An 18,061-nucleotide genomic window follows, 5' to 3' on the forward strand; every position below is an offset into this window, starting at 1 on the left:
CGGACTTCCCGCCTGCGCCAGGCGGCCGGCCTCTCAGGCCAAGTGGGGAGCGGGCGGCAGGCGGCGGGCGGGCAGGTGGCCCCGGGCCGCCGCGCCCGCGCCTTGGATCTGCCCCCGGGAACCGAGCGAGCCTCTGCTCGTGGTGTGAGGGCGGTGATGTTTTTCCTCCCACCCACTTTTGAGTCTCCCCTCCCCCCTCGCGCGCACTCTAGCTCTCGCCACAACCTGCGAGCCCCAGACTTCGGAGGAGCACCCCGGGGAGCTCGGAGCGCGTGCACGCGTGGAAGACGGAGCAGGCCAGTGGCCAGGTCAGTGAGCAGTGCCCGATGCCCACTTCCCTTACCTTCCTTTCCAGCCTTTGCACAGGTGGGGTGTCTCCTGTTGGCCAGAGCCGCCCCTGGACGTTCCTCCAGGGCGCCCTGAGCTCCCCCAACCTGCCACCCCACTGGGCTCTCGGGTCCAGCTGCTAGCGGCCGGGGTTGGAGGTGGGAACCCAGGCACCCGACCATGGCAGGTTAGGGACTCTGGATTTGAACTCACCACTTGCCACTCCCCGCGGGGCCTGCATTTCTTTCTCCAGGCTCTGGCGCTTCAGAGGCCACTTGGGTAGCCACCTAAAGGGTTCTGCAGTCCCCTTAGTTATCGCCTGAGTCCCGAGCCTTCTTTCTCCATTGCTGAAGTGCCCTGGACCAGCGGGTGATTAATAAGTGCTAAAGTTAATGAAACAGGGCTGACAGGCGAGAGGCTCCTCTGTCCTCTGGACATCTGTCTTATTTTCCGGCCCAGACCACTGGGGTCAGAGCTTGAGACGGAAGGCTCAGGAAGCAACGCAGCGCTGCCAGAGTTTAGGGCCTGGAAAGCCTGCCTTCCAGACCCTCCCGACCCTGCCACTAACTCTATGGGAATGGGCAGTTGAATTCTCTGGGATCCAGGGTGCCCATTTGGGAGGTGGAGTTGTTGTAGAGAATAAAATGAAATGATGGATAGCAAGGTGTTTTGCAAGCCAAATGCAAGGCATTGTTTGTCAGTCGTAAGCAGCAGCGAAGGCATTGCCTCTGGCTGAGAGAGACACCCTGGGCTAGAAGTGCCATTTGTTCAGCGGCAACCCACCAGCAGCGAACGGAGTTTTTTCTTGTTGGGTGGTAGAGTGGGAAGAGGATTTCAGCTGATTGACGTGGGCCCTGAGACCGCAGTGTCTTCTTGTTGTTTGTCAGAAAGAGAATTGCTACCCTGGGGGCTGTCCCAGGAAGACAGTGAATGTGAGATTACGAGGTCAGTCAAGCCTCTCTGGCGGATTAAAGAGACACTGTGGGGTGTGAAGAACTGGCTGATATGCTCATCCCTTAGCCTTCCTTTGGGAATGTCTCTTTGGTTCTCTTCTACCCAGGAGACCTCTTCTGAGAATGCCCGGACTTATGACACTTGATGGCTCAAATTGCCTCGCAGTTTTCAGCTGGGCAAGGAGCCTCCAGTCCCTTCGCTTGATGTAAATGAACTATGTGAATGCTTGTTTCATGGAGGCACCTTCATGGATATACTTCATTAGATTCTGACAAGTTTCTTGTTTTCTTGTAAAACCTCTTCCTTCTGCCACCTCCCCAGTGATAGTGGTGGAATTTTGTTTTCTTCCTGGCTTTTTTGACCGGGGCCTGGATACCCCAAAACGTGTGTCTGTGGCTACATTTCGAAGTAACCTGGAAAAGAGTCCGTGCAAGTTCAATGGCACAACAGCCTGTGTGAAGCAGAGAGTTAATGCAGAAATAACTCCAGTTAACTGGGTCAAAGTATAATTTGAAAAATTAAGGGCAGTTTGGCTCTTTGCAAGTGTAAGAGTCGGCATGTTTGCTGAGCATGTTTGCTTAGGTTTATTGCTGCAGTGCCCAAAAATGTCTTGAACCACCTTCCTTCTCCCCCCCCCCCCAAAAGGAAAAGTTAAAGGGATAAAGAGAAATTGAACGGGGAGGAGTCCTGGGGAAGGAATTCTTCTCAGTTTATGTTTCTGCACAGAATACAAAGACAGGGCTTCAGATCTTGTAAATCAAAAGTGAATATTTATAAAGCGATTCATTTTCTGATGTTCTCCATCACAGCCTGGGAGGCCACACAGATGACAGGAACGCCAAAAGAGATTAATTGCTCTCTCGTCACCAACTTTTCTATTTGCTCATAACATTAGTCAGGACCCAAGAAAAGCAAAAAATTCTGAGAGCTGTTTTCTTGCCAGCTTGAGTTATGAAGCAATGCTACTGTTCACCTCATCGTCCCTGCCCCCCCCCATCGTACAAGAAAAATAACCCTGTTGGTTCTTGCATGGGGTGACCCGAAAAGTGTGGTTTCAAAACTACCCCCTGAGATCCATACATGATTGTGATAAATTGGATTTTAGGGTTAGAAAATCTCATTTGAAGGCTTGGGGGATAAGCTTATTAAAGTAGGCTCAGAAAGAACTTCGCTGGGGCGGGCAGCTGTGTTAAACTGTTCATGGAAATGATTTGCTTCGGAGGACAGAGACGAGTGATTGAAGCTGGACCACAAGTTCATAGAAGGGACCAAGACATCAGAATCGAGGCCTTTGGGAGGGTAGGAACATGTCCACGATCAGTTCTTCTTCCATTACGTAGCCATAATTTCAAGCAATGGGTTTCAAATTACCCAGATAAGTTCATAGCATTTGAAGTATCCACATCACGGCCCAAAGACCATTGCGTTCTCCAGAATGATCATGCTGCCAGCTCTTTATACTCAGTGTTTAGGTTGGCCTCTCAGAAAAGATCAATGCGCTCAGTTCCCATTCAGGGTTAACCCCAGATTAAAATGTGGGTTTTTTTTTTTGAACATTTAAATATGTTCAGATCATCCATTTGAGGGGTTTTACAAACTCTAACGTCTGTGGAAATGACCTGTGACTAGATCAGAGCTCTACCAAACGTTCTGTGTTCTAAAGCTCAAAAGGTTTAAGAATTTCCACCCCTCAGACTAGAAATGCAAGTCGCCTACTTTTAAGAATTGTAGTTGCTCTGATGGTCTTCGGCACGGTGGGTCAAGGTAAACATGTTACCTATTTAAATTGGTCTAATTTCTTTTGAAGATGGCCCATGATAAAGTTCCATTTCACAATGGACTTCATGTGAGACCATTATGTCTGAATTGTTAAGGTGTTTAATTGCATCCATTGGCTAATTACATCTGTCTTTTCCAACATAAGCAGCCAGACTGAAGATCTTTATAGATCTCATGGAACACACAGGAAAAGCATTAACCAATTTATGCCTGATCCCTGAAGGATTAATAGTAACAGTAGTCTTGAAGCTGAAATGAGTTAACTTTCATTTCAGAAATGGTTTGGGTCCCGTGCCTATTATTTTTATCTTGGTAGCCAAAGGAGCTGTTTTGCAAACCCATTTCCCTTTTCTCCCAAAGAAAATCTCTTGAGAAATCATCTCTGATTCTGTTAGAAGGATAATTTCAAAATTTATTATTTTTTTCCTATGACTTGCCTATAAGGATTTTTAGCCTTAGCATCGGACAGGAATGCATGTTCATCTGCTTGAATTTCCCTCCATGATCTTTGCAAGACAAGAGAGGCAAGTTCTCTTTCTTAAGCAGGAAAACAATGCTTACACTTCCATAAATTCTCCAGGATTTCCCCCCCTAACACGTTAAAAGCTTAAGCATTAGTGATCTCCACCAGTTTCAGAGAATCTAAGTCTTTTTTTCTGTTTTCTTCCCAGGAGCTTGAATATACCTGGCCCTGACAGCTTTGAGTGGCCTCTTGCAGTGACCAACATGAGAAAAAAGTGGAAAGTTGGGGGCACGAAGTACATCTTTTCCTTGTTGCTGTTCTTTCTTTTCCTAGAAGGAAGCAAAACAGAGCAACCAAAACGTGAGTGTCTTCTGTTTAAAAAACAAGATGCTTTTTTGTAATCTCTTTGAAAATGTGGTTATAATCTGTTGGGATTGTGGTTTACCCTACCATGGCCATACCATTATTCTGTTACTGGTTTATGCGGGAGTTGATAAAACAATGAAAGCTTTGAATCGGGCCAACTTAATTTAGGACTGTTTTTTCTGATTATCATATAGTTTTCATCTCATAGAACACATGACACATTAGCCTATTTTCCTTTTCCTGTTCTAAACTGTACAAATCTCATTCCATTTTACGTAACTCTAGAAATATCTGACATATGAGCTGGATTTTTTCCCAAATTTCAGACTCTTCAGCAAAGGTTTTCAGTTTATGAAAAAGAATAACACAGAAAAGGAAAAAAAAAAGAAAAGAAAAAAGAAAAAGTAAAGCAGGCCCTGCCTATTCCCTTATTTTCCAAAAAACGGAAAAGGAAAAAACCCTTAACATGAGCTGGATTCAGATGAAAAATCCTTTGAGGAAATTGAGATTCCAAGGACCATGAGCAAATTGGATGCCGTTTATTGAAAGAACGTCCCCGCAAAGCCAGGGAATATTTCTAGAAAGTCAGCGATCCGTGTGATGGGCTAACACATTGGAGAAAGCGGAGTGGCAGGAAGGGGGGATAATTAACCCTCCTTGCCTCCACGTTTGGGAGATTTATGCATAACCATCGGCATCCCTGCTCTTGTTACAAGCTTTCTGCCGAAAGTATGAGCCTCACCTTCTTTGGGCCACTTACAGCCCTCTCTGCAGTGACCCTGGCTCTAAATGTGAAGGAAAAGCCTTAGCTCCAGTTCCCCTTTTTGCCCGCATCAACAGAGGCACAAAATGGAGCTGGTCCAATAGGGGCATTCTCTGCTCCACTGAACTTATTCATGAGAAGGAACCATGAAAATCTTCATGGTAGGAGCTGAAGTAGCATCTGAAGCCCATCACTTTAACATTTATCTCCTTTATCAGCGGAAGTTTCATAGATCAGGCATGACACTTGCTGACAGGGAGGACAGTGCCGGATCTATTCGAGCACTGTGTGCTTCTGCCTCACTATGATTTTCATAGTAATCTCAGTCTTCTTCCCGAGGGAAGTGGTGCTTTTGATTAGGCTTCTGAGCATGAGTGGCCTGGAGATGACCTTGCATGATGGGGACACAAGAGGAAGTTTAGCAGGACACAGTACCAGCAAGGAAACTTGGATTGGCCTCTCTCCTGTTTTCCTCCAATGACCTCCTTCTCCTTCCGGAAAGCCCTCCTTTAAGTGGACATGATGGAAAAGTTGTCGATCCATTCTCAGCTCCACTTATAACTGAGCTGTACCTAAAATCCTTGCTCTCTTCGGAAGAAACTTCCCTTGTGCTTGCTTCATCAGCACATATACTAAAATCAGAAGAAACTTCCCTTATGACCTGTTAGTGATGGTGTCATAGGGAAAGCTTGCAACTCTTAGAAGACCATCTCTTCTGGGAGGTCTTCCATAGATATGAAGAGCTGAGGAATACTGTCCATGCAACTTGGATCTTAATGGACAAACTGAGGAAAAATAGGACTTAAAAAAATATTTATAGGCTCCCAGACTTTCATTTTATAACATTTCCTGCTGCCTGTGAATTTGTCCCAAGTCTTTTGGTTATTTAGTTGGGGTGAAAAGGATTATATAGTGGATGGCCCAGGGCATCAGTTCTGTTCTGGTGTTTCAGGTTTACTGTCAGATGATAAGGCTAAGGTCATTCCCTGAATGAGCCACTCAGCACCATTCTGTGTGGCCACACCCACTGTCTCAAGGACATGTTCAAAGTTATCTCCACTAAAGGGGGATCTCAAGGCATATGCCCTTTGTATGTTGCCTCCATACATACAGATGCGCACGCACACACACACACACACACACACACACACACAAACACACACAAGGTATACACGGTGATTTATATTGAAGCTCCAACAATGAGAAGGCAGAAGCAGTGGAAATGTCAGTCCATTGGGGAATGGTCATATAAACGATCTATGTACTGCTCTATTATGCTAGTCCTGAAAACATTGCCTATTACAAATTTGATGACCCTAGGCAGTGCTTAATTAACTTATTTTGAAATTTCCTAAATTTTTAAAAACTAGTAATACTCATAGTACAAAACAATATGAAAGCACCTGAGCCTTACAAAGAATGTGTGTCCCTCAGCTACCAACCAGGAGCAGCCATTACTAATAGTTTGCTATGTGTTCTTCCAAACTCTTTTTCTCTATGTTGTAAAAACCTACATAAGTGCAGATTTTTTTTTCTTTCACGCACATGGGCTATTGTATGTGTTTTTCTGTAACCTTTATTCAGAAGTGTGCCTAGGACATCCTTTAATGTCAGCACATTGCAATATAACAGTACTGTATTCTTTCTAAAGCTAGCAGTTTCCAGTTGTGTAAGTGTGCCATGGTTTACTTAACCAGTCACTAGTCGTAGATATTTAGATTGTCTCCAGTTTTTAGTATTACAACTAAGGCATAAACGAACACCTCCACGCATGTAGGCAAATATTTGTGGTAAATACTTTGGTCAAAGTGGATATTCGGTGTTAATCTTGGTAAGCACAGTCAAATTATCCTTCAAAGAATTTGTATCAGTTTATACTCCCACCATCTATGTATGAGAGTCCTTTGCTAATTGTTTTACTACAAGTTATAATGACTCTTTGTATCTTGGAGCCAATTTAATAGGGGAAATCATACTTCAGGTTTGCTGTGATAATTTCTTATTACTGGAGTATCTTTGCAATTATTGTTTTTTAATTTTTAATGTTTATTTTTGAGAGAGAGACAAAGAGCAAGCAAGGGAGGGACAGAGAGAGAGGGAGGCACAGAATCTGGAGCAGGCTCCAGGCTCTGAACTATCAGCACAGAGCCAGATGCGGGGCTGGAACTCACGAACCATGAGATCATGACCTGAGTCGAAGTTGGACACTTAACCGACTGAGCCACCCAGGCACCCATCTTTGCAGTGATTTTTAATCTAATTTTATTTCTGGAGTGCATTGCCTACTTTGAAGTTAGGTTGCTTGTCTTAGTGGTCTGTCAAAGCATATGTATTAACATTTTGTTATTGCAAATCTTGTTCTTGACCTTTTGTGTTTAAAATATTATTTTCCCCTTTTGCCATTTGCTTTAAACTTTTTAAGTTGGATCTTCCCATATGGAAGTTTTAAATTTTTGTGTAGTCAGATCTGCTATTTATTTCCTTTATGGCTTCTGAATTTCTTCTTGTTTCTCAGGAGACCCTTACCACTCATTCTATTATATTTTCTTCTTCTGCTTCCATAATTTGGGATTTTTCTCATAGTTCTCTATTTCATCTGAAATTTATCTTTATGTATAGTGTGCAATGGGGAGCTAATTTTTCTTACCTATGGGTGGTTGGTTCATGACTTATTTTTGCTCATCTTTTTGCTTCTGTTTATTCTGGAGTTTCCACAATTGGCAAGTATTACTTTAAAATTGTTTTTAATGTTTATTTATTTTTGAGAGAGAAAAAGACAGAGTATGAGCAGGGGAGGGGCAGAGAGAGAGAGGGAGACACAGAATCTGAAGCAAGCTTCAGGCTCTGAGCTGTCAGCACAGAGCCTGATGTGGGGCTCAAACCCACATACTGTGAGATCATGACCCAAGCCAAAGTCAGTTGCTTAACTGACTTAGTTACTCATGCACCCCTAGTATTACTTTTAAAACAGGGATAAAAAATCTGCTGAAACTCCAGGAAATGTATAATGTAAGGGTAATAAATAAACCATCACATCTCTTCTTGCTGCATGATGCCATTTTACAGAAGGAAGCCAAGGTTTTTTGATCCTTCGTGGGTTGATTTCAATGTAAGTTTCTAGGACAATGCAGATGCTGTGCAGCCTGTTTGCCCCCTCATCTTGGACATCAGGGTGTTGGGGGGGGGGCGGCATGCCATCATGGCCAAAGATGCTCACTCAATTGGCATAGAATCTGAAAAGGTCTACAGAAAATGCTGCATTTGCAGATCTCTGTTTTCACAAGGAAAGTTAGGGGTGGATACTGCCACTTGCTAGTAGCTGATTAGCCGTGGTTATGTTCCTCTCACAGGAGACGAGACTGGCTCAGGAACCCGGGAAATACTGATGGTGCATTGAAATGGATGAAGGAGCCATTTGTGGCTTCTATAAAGTGTGTTACTTTCCAGAATCAGCAAGGTTTGAGGTCTTTAGCTGGGGAAGAAAGTCTTTCTGTAACTCCATTATGCTCTGTTGTTAAAGTTGTCGTCAAAGAGGCCAGGAAGCTCTTTTGAAGTTCAAAGGAGCGTAACATTCAGTGCATAATATTCATGCAAATATGGGACAAATGAGCTCAAGAGTTTGCCCCTTTTGGCAGTTCTAACTTAGGTAATGAACTATTGATCAAAGTGAGGTGGAAGAATTGAGTTGTTAGGAGTATTCAATTATGTATTTCAAAAGGACCTGCCTGTGCCAAGTCTGGCAAAGTTTCTAGGGAGAGAGATTGTTCATGTATTTCATGGAGTTCATTCCTGCTTTCTAAGGTGAGTTAGCTGGATCTTCTCGCTCATTATTTCTCTTCAGGAGAAAAGCTTCCCACATTCATATTTTGCTAAAGATGGGCCTCCTGTGGAGCCTGCCTGGAGCTTCTCTGTTGTGAAAACCAATGAGAGATGCTTGCGTTTTCCTCTTCCAGATTCTCACTTGGACATTTGAGGTGATCACTGGATAATAGAAAGAAGCAAGCCAAAGAGTAGACCTATTCGCATCTTCAAAGCTTTTGTAGTAGAAGTAGATGAGAGAGAGAATACTTTACATTTAGATACCTCAATGCTTTTAAAAGTACATTCTTAATTTTTTATGTTGAGATGCCAGTGGGATTGGGTATGGAGGCTCTGGTGTTGGCTTCGATCCAAACCCCTGCTTTGTGACTTGCTTCTATACCTTGGGAATGTGACTTAACTTCCCCAGCTATACTTTCCTTTTTACTATAAGTAGGGGACATCCTAGCATGATAATTTTTCAGCATAGTCACTTGAAGAATAAAGATCGTGTACACCAAGTGCCCTGCGACAGTTACTGGTGCAGTTAGGCTTGAATGAGCAGTAGGTCTCAGAGTAACTCTCTTGCAAGCCACATGATATTATCCCCTTAATTTTTCAACAAGAAACTTGAAACCCAGTGAGGTCAAGTCCAAGCCAGAACCGGAACTAAAACCCAGGTCTTCAAATTCCGTGTTCTGCTCACTAGCCCCCAGTTTGCCTCTGGCTGTTCTCTGGGGAAGCTAGTTCATTCTCTTGAATAGAAGCCCAGTCCTTTGCACACAGCAGCCACTTAACACATAAGAGATGATCCAAGGGAATGAATAAAGAACTTTGTAACCAGAATTCCTAAGAGAGGCAGTTTACTATTTGGGAGTTAAAAGGGACAAGTACTAACATTATTCAGGAACCTAAAGAAGCTAAGCCAAAGGAAATTTGTGAGGAAGGTTAAAAATATGTGCCTTTATGTCCATACTTCTGAGATTTCCCTGACTTCTCAGTAGGATTGGAATGTCCTCAGAGTCCAATGGAAAGAGGACTGTGCTTTAAATCAAGAGACCTGGTTTCTGGTCAGTTCTTTTGCTTGCTGTGTGGTATTGGTTGAGTCATTCATGTTCTCTGAACTAAAGATTCTCAACTTGTAAACTGAGGATTCTTGCTTTCTGGGTGGCAGGGTAAAGGACACCAGGATAGGCACTGAGGAGTTGGGACAAGGGAAACAGGGCTCTGGCTTTAGATGCTTGGAGCACACCTGGAGTTTTATCATTGTCACGGAGTCATTTCAAAGAGTATTATTCATTTAAGATTTATAGCCTGCCTGCTTCTAAAAAGGTTAGATGCAGGTTATTTATGAAAGAATAGTTGCAAAGCTAACATTTTTAAAGATGAAATAAAATAGAGCCCCTTTGAAGAATGTAGGAAGAGTAGATGTTTTTTTTTTTAAATCTTTTTTTTTTTTTTTTTTTATTTATAGGAGAGAGAGAGAGACAGCGTGAGCAGGGAAGGGTCAGAGAGAGAGGGAGTCACAGACTGAAACAGGCTCCAGGCTCTGAGCTGGCAGTCAGCACAGAGCCCGACGCGGGGCTCGAACCCACGAACCGCGAGATCATGACCTAAGCGAAAGTCGGACGCCCAACCGACTAAGCCACCCAGGCGCCCCGGAAGAGTAGATGTTTTTAACACCTGGTTTGGTACTTTAGAGTATTCACACTATAAATTTGGCTTGTGCTTCCGAAAAGATACAAACAGGAGTTTGGGGGCTTTTTGTAAGAGAAAAATTACAGTTTCACCTACAGTGATTATTCCTACTTCCTACCCACTCAGAAGTATTGATCATAGGATGTTTGAGTAAAGCACATTTGGATAGTACAAGGATTCCATCTATCACCTTGGTTTCAGAGAAGAAAGAAGAATGGCCTCCCTTTATTGACTCTCGGTAAAGGAAGAGGGCACGTAGTAAATTATAACTCAATAAAGATCTTTCTGTAAGTGCTAAGGCAGTGTGGTCCAGAGACTTTTAACTTTGCATGATCTAGACATACATAGACTAAATAGTCAATTACAAGGTGCTCTAAGCAAGCTTTATGTCAACGTGATTTTTTCTAATTTTAAAATAGATGCTCAAAAAAAAAGTTAAGTCATGTCTGAAAAGTAAGAAGAAAATAAAATACATGGACATTGTTAACATTCATTAAATGTTTTTAATGTTTATTTTTGAGAGACAGAGAGACACAGAGTATGAGCTAGGGAGAGGTAGACAGAGAGGGAGACACAGAATCTGAAACAGGCTGCAGGGTCTGCACTTTTCATAGAGAGCCCGACACGGAGCTTGAACTCACGAATCAGGAGATCATGACCTGAGCCGTCATCGGACACTTAACCAACTGAGCCATCCAGGCACCTCTCATTGTTAAACACATAAAAATAAAGAAAACATAAGTCACTGGTAATCTCAATGTGTAAGGAAAACCATAGTTTATTGGTGTATATACTTAGGTTTTTTTCTATGCTCAGCTATATGTATGTATTTTCATACATAAACATTATTTTACAAAACAAAACCCTGCCTTGCAACCAGTTTGGTTTATTATGTCACTTCACATCCCATTCTCTAAAATGCACCTGTAATGATGCTATATCCCATTCATTTGAGTGAAAGCGGGGAGTTTGAGATATCTATCTATCTGTGGCAGGACATGCAAAGTCGATTCTGTTGTGACAGGTTAAGAGCACACATCTTGAATTCTTGACCAAATAGAAAGCAAACCTCCTTTTGCAGACACTTGTGCCACTGAGGTAGTGATAGGAAGAACAAGCCAGAGCTTTGATTTTTACCCAAAGTCCTGTGCCAGATGACATGTAAGAGATGATTTTCGTCAGAAAAATATTCAGGTCAGGTTTCACCGAGCCAAGCAGCCTTTCTGTAAAAGGATCTCCACGTGGCCTTATAGTGGGGACTAATGAGAATACCATCAACTCCCAGTTATCCATGCTAATGGGAGCCTAGAAGAGAACAAGAAATCGAGATTTTATGGAACATCTCCACTTCTTATCATAGCCAATGGTGTGGTCTTGCTCATGATCAAACCTCTTTGAAATATGGGGTCTTTTCTTCTCATTGTGCTTGCCCACCTGCTAGCAGAAAATTGAAATGCCACAAGGCAGATAGTGGGAGGTCCATGATGGTGACAGGCTGCTCAATATATATGCATTTGAATTAATTTGGGGCAAATGACCTAACAAGTAGCAATAACGTAATTAACCCCAGATAGACAGGAATAGCTTGTATATATAGGATGGAGAATTTGGTTTCTTCCTGGCTTTCCTTTTTCACTGGCCTCCATGACCTGGAAATGAATTCTTAAAGCCCTAAGAAAATCTCAAAGAGACTTCAATCCCAGAAACCCAATTGCCAGAGAAATAGGAGACTTTTTTTCCTGTAGCTATTATATCTTGTCTTGCCCTTCCCCCATTCTGCTTCAAGTCTGATAAATGAGAGACGTATTTCTGCCTTTATGTTTTCAACCTTATTACAGTGTAGTGTAGAGTAGCCTTTAACAAAACAATTTAAAAGGAATCTGTTTACTTGATTTGTCTGTTCTTATAATGAACAGCAAAGATTGATTTCTCTTCTCCGACTGTATGTGTTATAATAAAATAAATATTATTGGAATACTTGCATGATGATGTGTCTAATAGTTGTTATCAAAAACATTTGCTAAGAATGTTTTCTTGCTTTTAGATCGGTGATGAAGTTATTGACCTTTTGACCTAGTCCTGGATGCTAGACAGCAATGGCATAGTGGCATATTTCTGTTGTTTACTTTTTATTATTGTTTCTGTGAACAGGGGCCCCAAAAGTAGCAGGGATTAAAGCCAGCGGAACCATCTGAGAAAATAGCTATGATGCTGCAGGTTTGAAGGTCCACCTCAAATGCTAGCTGCAATTTCTTTGGGACCGAGTTCTCCTCGAAGATACCCTTAGTTAGTGGGAAGGCATGTATTCTCCAGCTGGTATCTCTCAGCTACTGGCAAGTGATAAGCTTACTTTACTTGCCTGTATCTTCTAGAGGTTGGTGAGTCATCATAGTTTTAATAAAATCAGCTCACATGTGCATTTTGTCCAAGATGATCTACTAGGACTTTAGGTGTGGTCAGCTATGCTGTACAACTCATTGAATTATCCCCTGGGGAATGCCAAAAATTTTGGGAAGGTTCAGACTTACAAGCATGTGCTGAAATTGACTTTTATCATCATTTCTTAAGATTGACAACTGTTTCTCCTTGAGAAATCAGCTATAATGGTGCCAGACACTCAATCCTAGACACCCATGGTAAAACAAGTGTTGGAGATTACAGTATTTACTTTTGTTATGTACTTGAAAAAAATCAGTGCTGGTAATTGCAGAAGCTTTGTTTAGTAATTTCAGTGGCATTACTGCTCAACTCCTCGTCTGACTCCAGTTCCTGAATTTGCTAGTTCACGTGTTTGTTCATTTCTATCTGGGGCATAATTGGCCAAATCTTATATTGCTCAGATAATAGGAACAATGACCCTGATGAAAACCTATTATGTTTGCAGTTAGGACCATGTTTCAATCAGAAGTTGGTGTTTGAGGAAGATATATTCATCAAGAAGCATAGTTTGCAGGACACTGGTACTGTCATATGGAAGAAATGCCATGTGAAGATTATGAGGATTAAACAGAATGAAAAAGAACTTTCAGCTGGGTTAATCTATCTTCCCAACTAGATTTCAAACCCTTTGGCAGCATGGGTACTATTTTTTTTTTGTCTTGTAAACACATTTTTACAAATTATTGATGTATAATTAGCATACAATGTTATATTTGTTTCTAGTGTATAACATACTGATTCAACAACAACTGTGGAAAACAGTATAGAGTTTCTTCAAAAAATTAAAGATAGAATTACCACATGGTACTCTAATTCCACTACTGGGTATTTACACAAAGAAAATGAAAACACTAATTCAAAAAAAATATGTACCTCTATGTTTATCACAGCATTATTTACAATAACCAAGATATGGAAGCAACCCAAGGGTAGGTGAATGGATAAAGAAGATGTAGAACACACACACAGACACATACACAGGAATATTACTCAGCCATGAAAAAGAATGAGATCTTGCCATTTGCAACAACATAAATAGACCTAGAGGGTATTATGCTAAGTGAAACGAGGCAGACAGAGAAAGACAAATACCATGTGATTTCACTTATATGTGGAATCTAAAAGACAAAACAAACATGGGTCCTATTTTATACATTGTGGGTTTAGCACTGTGGTAGATACAAAAATGCATAATAAAGTCTGCCAGCTGTACCAGTTTATAGTCTATTTCATTATGACTTGACTTTACTATGGACAACATCTGATTCTTTAAAAGGTGAACAAAGCTGTTTCAAAGGTATAGTGGAAGGATAATTTGAGAAAGTGTTAGGCAAGACTGTATGGAAGCCCTTTATTTTCCAATTTCTAAGAGTGGGTGACCCATACCTTACAACTATGTAACTGGAAAGGCAGAATACTATCGTGGTTACAGCCCTTGGGTCTGAAGCCAGACTAATTGGGTTTCAATCCCATCTCCATATCCTGATGAATCATGTCAACTTGAGTAAATGACCAAACCTCCCTCTACCTCAGATTCCTCATCTGTAAAATGGGACTAATAATGGAACCTACCTCCTGGGGCTGTTGCAGGAATTTAGTGAATTCGTATATGTAAAACCCTTAGAACAAAGCCTGGCTTTTTGTAGGAAAAGTGCTCAACAAATATTAGATCAACAAATGCTGTTTGTGTTATTACTGTTATCACCATTCTTGTCTGGCTTTGCCGTTTAGGACCGGGTTTCCTTGCTGCTTTTTACACTTATCAGTTTCCTCTTAGACTTTGAGCCATATTTAGAGCAAGAAAATTCAGATCATTCAGATTTCACACTTTGTCCAACAACACTCTTCAGAGACTGAATTTGGGGAGACATGGAGTCTTGACTGGAATAGGTTATTTTTGGTAGATCTCTGGATTTCATGAATATGGTGAGCTCTGATATATTGAAAGGATCCACTTAATAATACTGTCTGTGAAATAACATACCTTAAAGATATTTCATAAATGAGATGACAGCCTGCTTAATAGCGATACGTAAAGAATACCCTCTTTGTGGGGTAAGTATATACTGTTCCTTTGGAAACAGACTTTCCTGCAAATTAAAGCCTTTTCATAGTTTGGCTGTGAGTTTTAAAAATATATAAATACACTTGATACCCACACTTTGATAGCTTGTCTTATTTTAGTGGTTGTTTAGTCTTTCAAGGGTCTTTATCTTTTATTTATCCCATTTTTTCCCCCAACTAGTAGGGAGTAAATCACCTGACCAAGCAGACCACATAGCTAGCTGATAGTGAAAATTCATTCAATTTCATATTTGAAGTAGGTAGGTTTAAAAAAAATTTTTTTAACATTTATTTATTTTTGAGAGACAGAGCATGAATGGGAGGTGGGGCAGAGAAAGAGGAAGACACAGAATCCGAAGCAGGCTCCAGGCTCTGAACTGTCAGCACAGAGCCTGACACAGGCCTCAAACCCACGAACAGCGAGATCAGGACCTGAACTGAAGTTGGGTGTTTAACCGATTGAGCCACCCAGGTACCCCTGAAGTAGGTAGGTTTTAATGTCAGTCTCTGAGGGAGCTAATTCAAACAAGTGAAATAATCCAGAATCAAATGCATCAGACACAAGGTTCCATCTCTGCAGTGTGGATTTAAATAAACAAAGTAACTTCTTTATCAGGAAGTAACTGCCTTCCTGATAAACTAAACTCCGTTTACATGTTAGTGGCTGCAGACCAGTACAAGTAGAACTATTTATGCTAGCCTAATAATGTCCCTTAAATAGCCCCCTTCATCGATTTGCTGCATTATTTTCCTTTTTTTTAAATAAAAATTTATTATATTTGAGAGAAAGGGAGAGAGAGAGAGAGAGAACACATGAGCAGGGGAGGAGCACAGAGAGAGGGGGACAGAGAGAATCCCAAGCAGGCTCCATACTGTCAGTGCAGAGTCTGATGTGGGGCTCGAACCCACAAACCATGAGATCATGACCCGAGCCAAAACCAAAAGCCAGATGCTTAACCGACTGGGCCACCCAGGCGCCTCAATGGATTTGCTTCTAAGCATATACCCAAATTCTTTGTGAAACAGTGTCTAGAAAAGTTGTATATGTGACAGGCAAATCAGATGTTGGAGAGCGAGTCTATAAATTTATTGTAGAGAAACAGTCACCTCTCACCCACATATGGAAGATAGCAAATGGTGCCTTATTCGGATGTTTGTTTTGGGAAATTCATGATCATTTGTTATTGGTTAAAGATGATGAGCTTGTTAAAATATTTCAAGTATTTCCTACTCCATTCTAGAATATTGTATATTGACTCATTAATTTGTGTCTATAGCAAGAAAGTTGTATTTCTAAGACTTGGCTGAAAAACATACAAGTTTTGCCTAAAAAGTAATTTTTATTTTCTGGGTTCTTTCAGTTAATAAACAGTTTTGAACATCTACTCTTAGCCCAGAAATGTAGATTGATATAACAATGCTAACAATAATAGTAATATCACAAAAGAGGAAATAAAAATATTTACTGAAAGTGAATACATATTCAGCTTTCCTGATAAAGAAATACTTGTTCTGTTTTTCACTACCAAGTTGGCAGTTTTATTTTATTTTTTTAAAAATATTTAATGTTTATTTTTGAGAGAGAGAGACAGAGCCTGAGCAGGGGAGGGACAGAAAGAAAGAGAGAGAGGGAGACACAGAATCTGAAGCAGGCTCCAGGCTCTGAGCTGTCAGCACAGAGCCCAACACAGGGCTCGAACTCACGAACAATGAGATCATGACCTGAGTTGGACACTCAACTGACAGAGCCACCCAGGCACCCCCCAGTTTTTTATTTTAATTCCAGTATAGTTAAGATACAGTGTTATATTAGTTTCAGGTGTGCAGTATAGTGACTCAGCAATTCTGTACATTACTCAGTGCTCATCATAAGTGTACTCTTTAATCCCCATCACATATTTCACCCATCCCCTACCCCATCCCCTCTGGTAACTATCAGTTTGTTCACTATAGTTAAGAGTGTGTTTCTGGTTTGACTCCTCTTTTCCTCTTTGCTCATTTGTTTTGTTTCTTAAATTCCACACATGAGCAAAATCATATAATACTTGTCTTTCTCTGACTGACTTCACTTAGCATTATAATCTCTAGCTCCATCTATGTCGTTGCAAACAGCAAAATTTCATTCTTTTTTATGGTTAAATAATATTCTGATATATATATGTCAGATTTATATATATATAAATCTTCTGCACAGTGAAGGAAACAATCAACAAAACTAAAAAGCAACCTACTGAATGGGGGAAGATCTTTGCAAATAACATCTGATAAAGCATCAGTATCCGAAATATACAAAGAATTTATATAACTCAACAACCAGAAGACAAATAATCCAATTTAAAAATGGGCGGAAGACACAAACAAACATTTCTCCAAAGAAGACATTCTTATGACCAACAGGCACATGAAAAGATGCTCAATATCACTCATCAACAGAGCAACAGAGAAAAGCAAACCACAACTGCAGTATCATCTCATACCTGTTAGAATGGCTAAAATAAAACACACACACACACACACACACACACACACACACACACACAAAGATGGAGCACCTGGGTGGCTCAGTTGGTTGGGCATCTGACTCTTGATTTCTGCTCGGGTCATGATCTCTTGGTTGTGAGATTGAGCCCCATGTCAGGCTCCACACTCAGTGGAGCTTGGGATTCTGTCTCTCTCCTTCTGCTCTCTCTCTCTCTCAAAATAAGTAAACATTAAAAAGAACACAAACACCAAGTTTTGGTGAGGATGTGAAATCAAAGGAACCCTCATGTGTTATGTGTTGCTGGTGGGAATGCAAACTGGTGCAGCCACTGTGGAAAACAATATGGAGGTTCATCAAAAAGTTAAAAATGAAACCACCCTATGATTCAGTAATCACACTACTGGGTAGTTACTCCCAAAACTACTACAAAAACAGGAATTCAAAGGGATACATGCACCCATATGTTTATTTCAAAATTATTTACAATAGCCAAATTATGGAAGGAGCCCAAATGTCCAAACTGGCAAAGTTTTAAACAATTTAATTATCCAGTGTTGTGCATTCTCACCTTCTGCTAATGGGACAGTAAATTAGTATAATGCTTCTGGATGGCAGTTAAACATTTGAATGCATTCAAAACTTTTGACCCAATAAATCTACTTCTAAAAATTTATATTAAGAAAAATAACCAGTGTTATATACAAAAGTTTATATACTAAGAATTTGTTTTAAAAAAAGAAAAGGAAACAGCCTAATCTCCCCAAAAAGGGGATTGGTTAATAAATTGTGGTTCAGCTGTGTTGATGTAGAATCTAGTCACCAAGCATAAAGTATAAGGGAAATATTTAATGGTCCCAAAATATTCAGGATATGCTAATTTTAGAATAGTTTACAAAACGTATGTGCTATATGCTGTTAATTTTGTGAC

The 18,061-nt window shown here is 40.8% G+C and overlaps 1 protein-coding gene across 1 annotated transcript in view; it reads left to right on the forward strand.

Moving 5' to 3' along the window:
• The first annotated feature begins 258 nt into the window (after nt 1-258).
• Nucleotides 259-18,061, forward strand: part of CHRDL1 (chordin like 1) — a 126,583-nt gene continuing 108,780 nt past the window's right edge. Inside the window, exons 1-2 of the mRNA XM_039233487.1 lie at nt 259-308; nt 3,732-3,883. Coding sequence (XP_039089418.1) covers nt 3,787-3,883 — 97 coding nt within the window. The 5' untranslated portion in view covers nt 259-308; nt 3,732-3,786. The remainder of the gene's footprint in view (nt 309-3,731; nt 3,884-18,061) is intronic.

Source organism: Hyaena hyaena, unplaced genomic scaffold, assembly GCF_003009895.1.
Source record: "Hyaena hyaena isolate Hyena2069 unplaced genomic scaffold, ASM300989v1 scaffold_77, whole genome shotgun sequence".
NCBI lineage: Eukaryota > Metazoa > Chordata > Mammalia > Carnivora > Hyaenidae > Hyaena > Hyaena hyaena.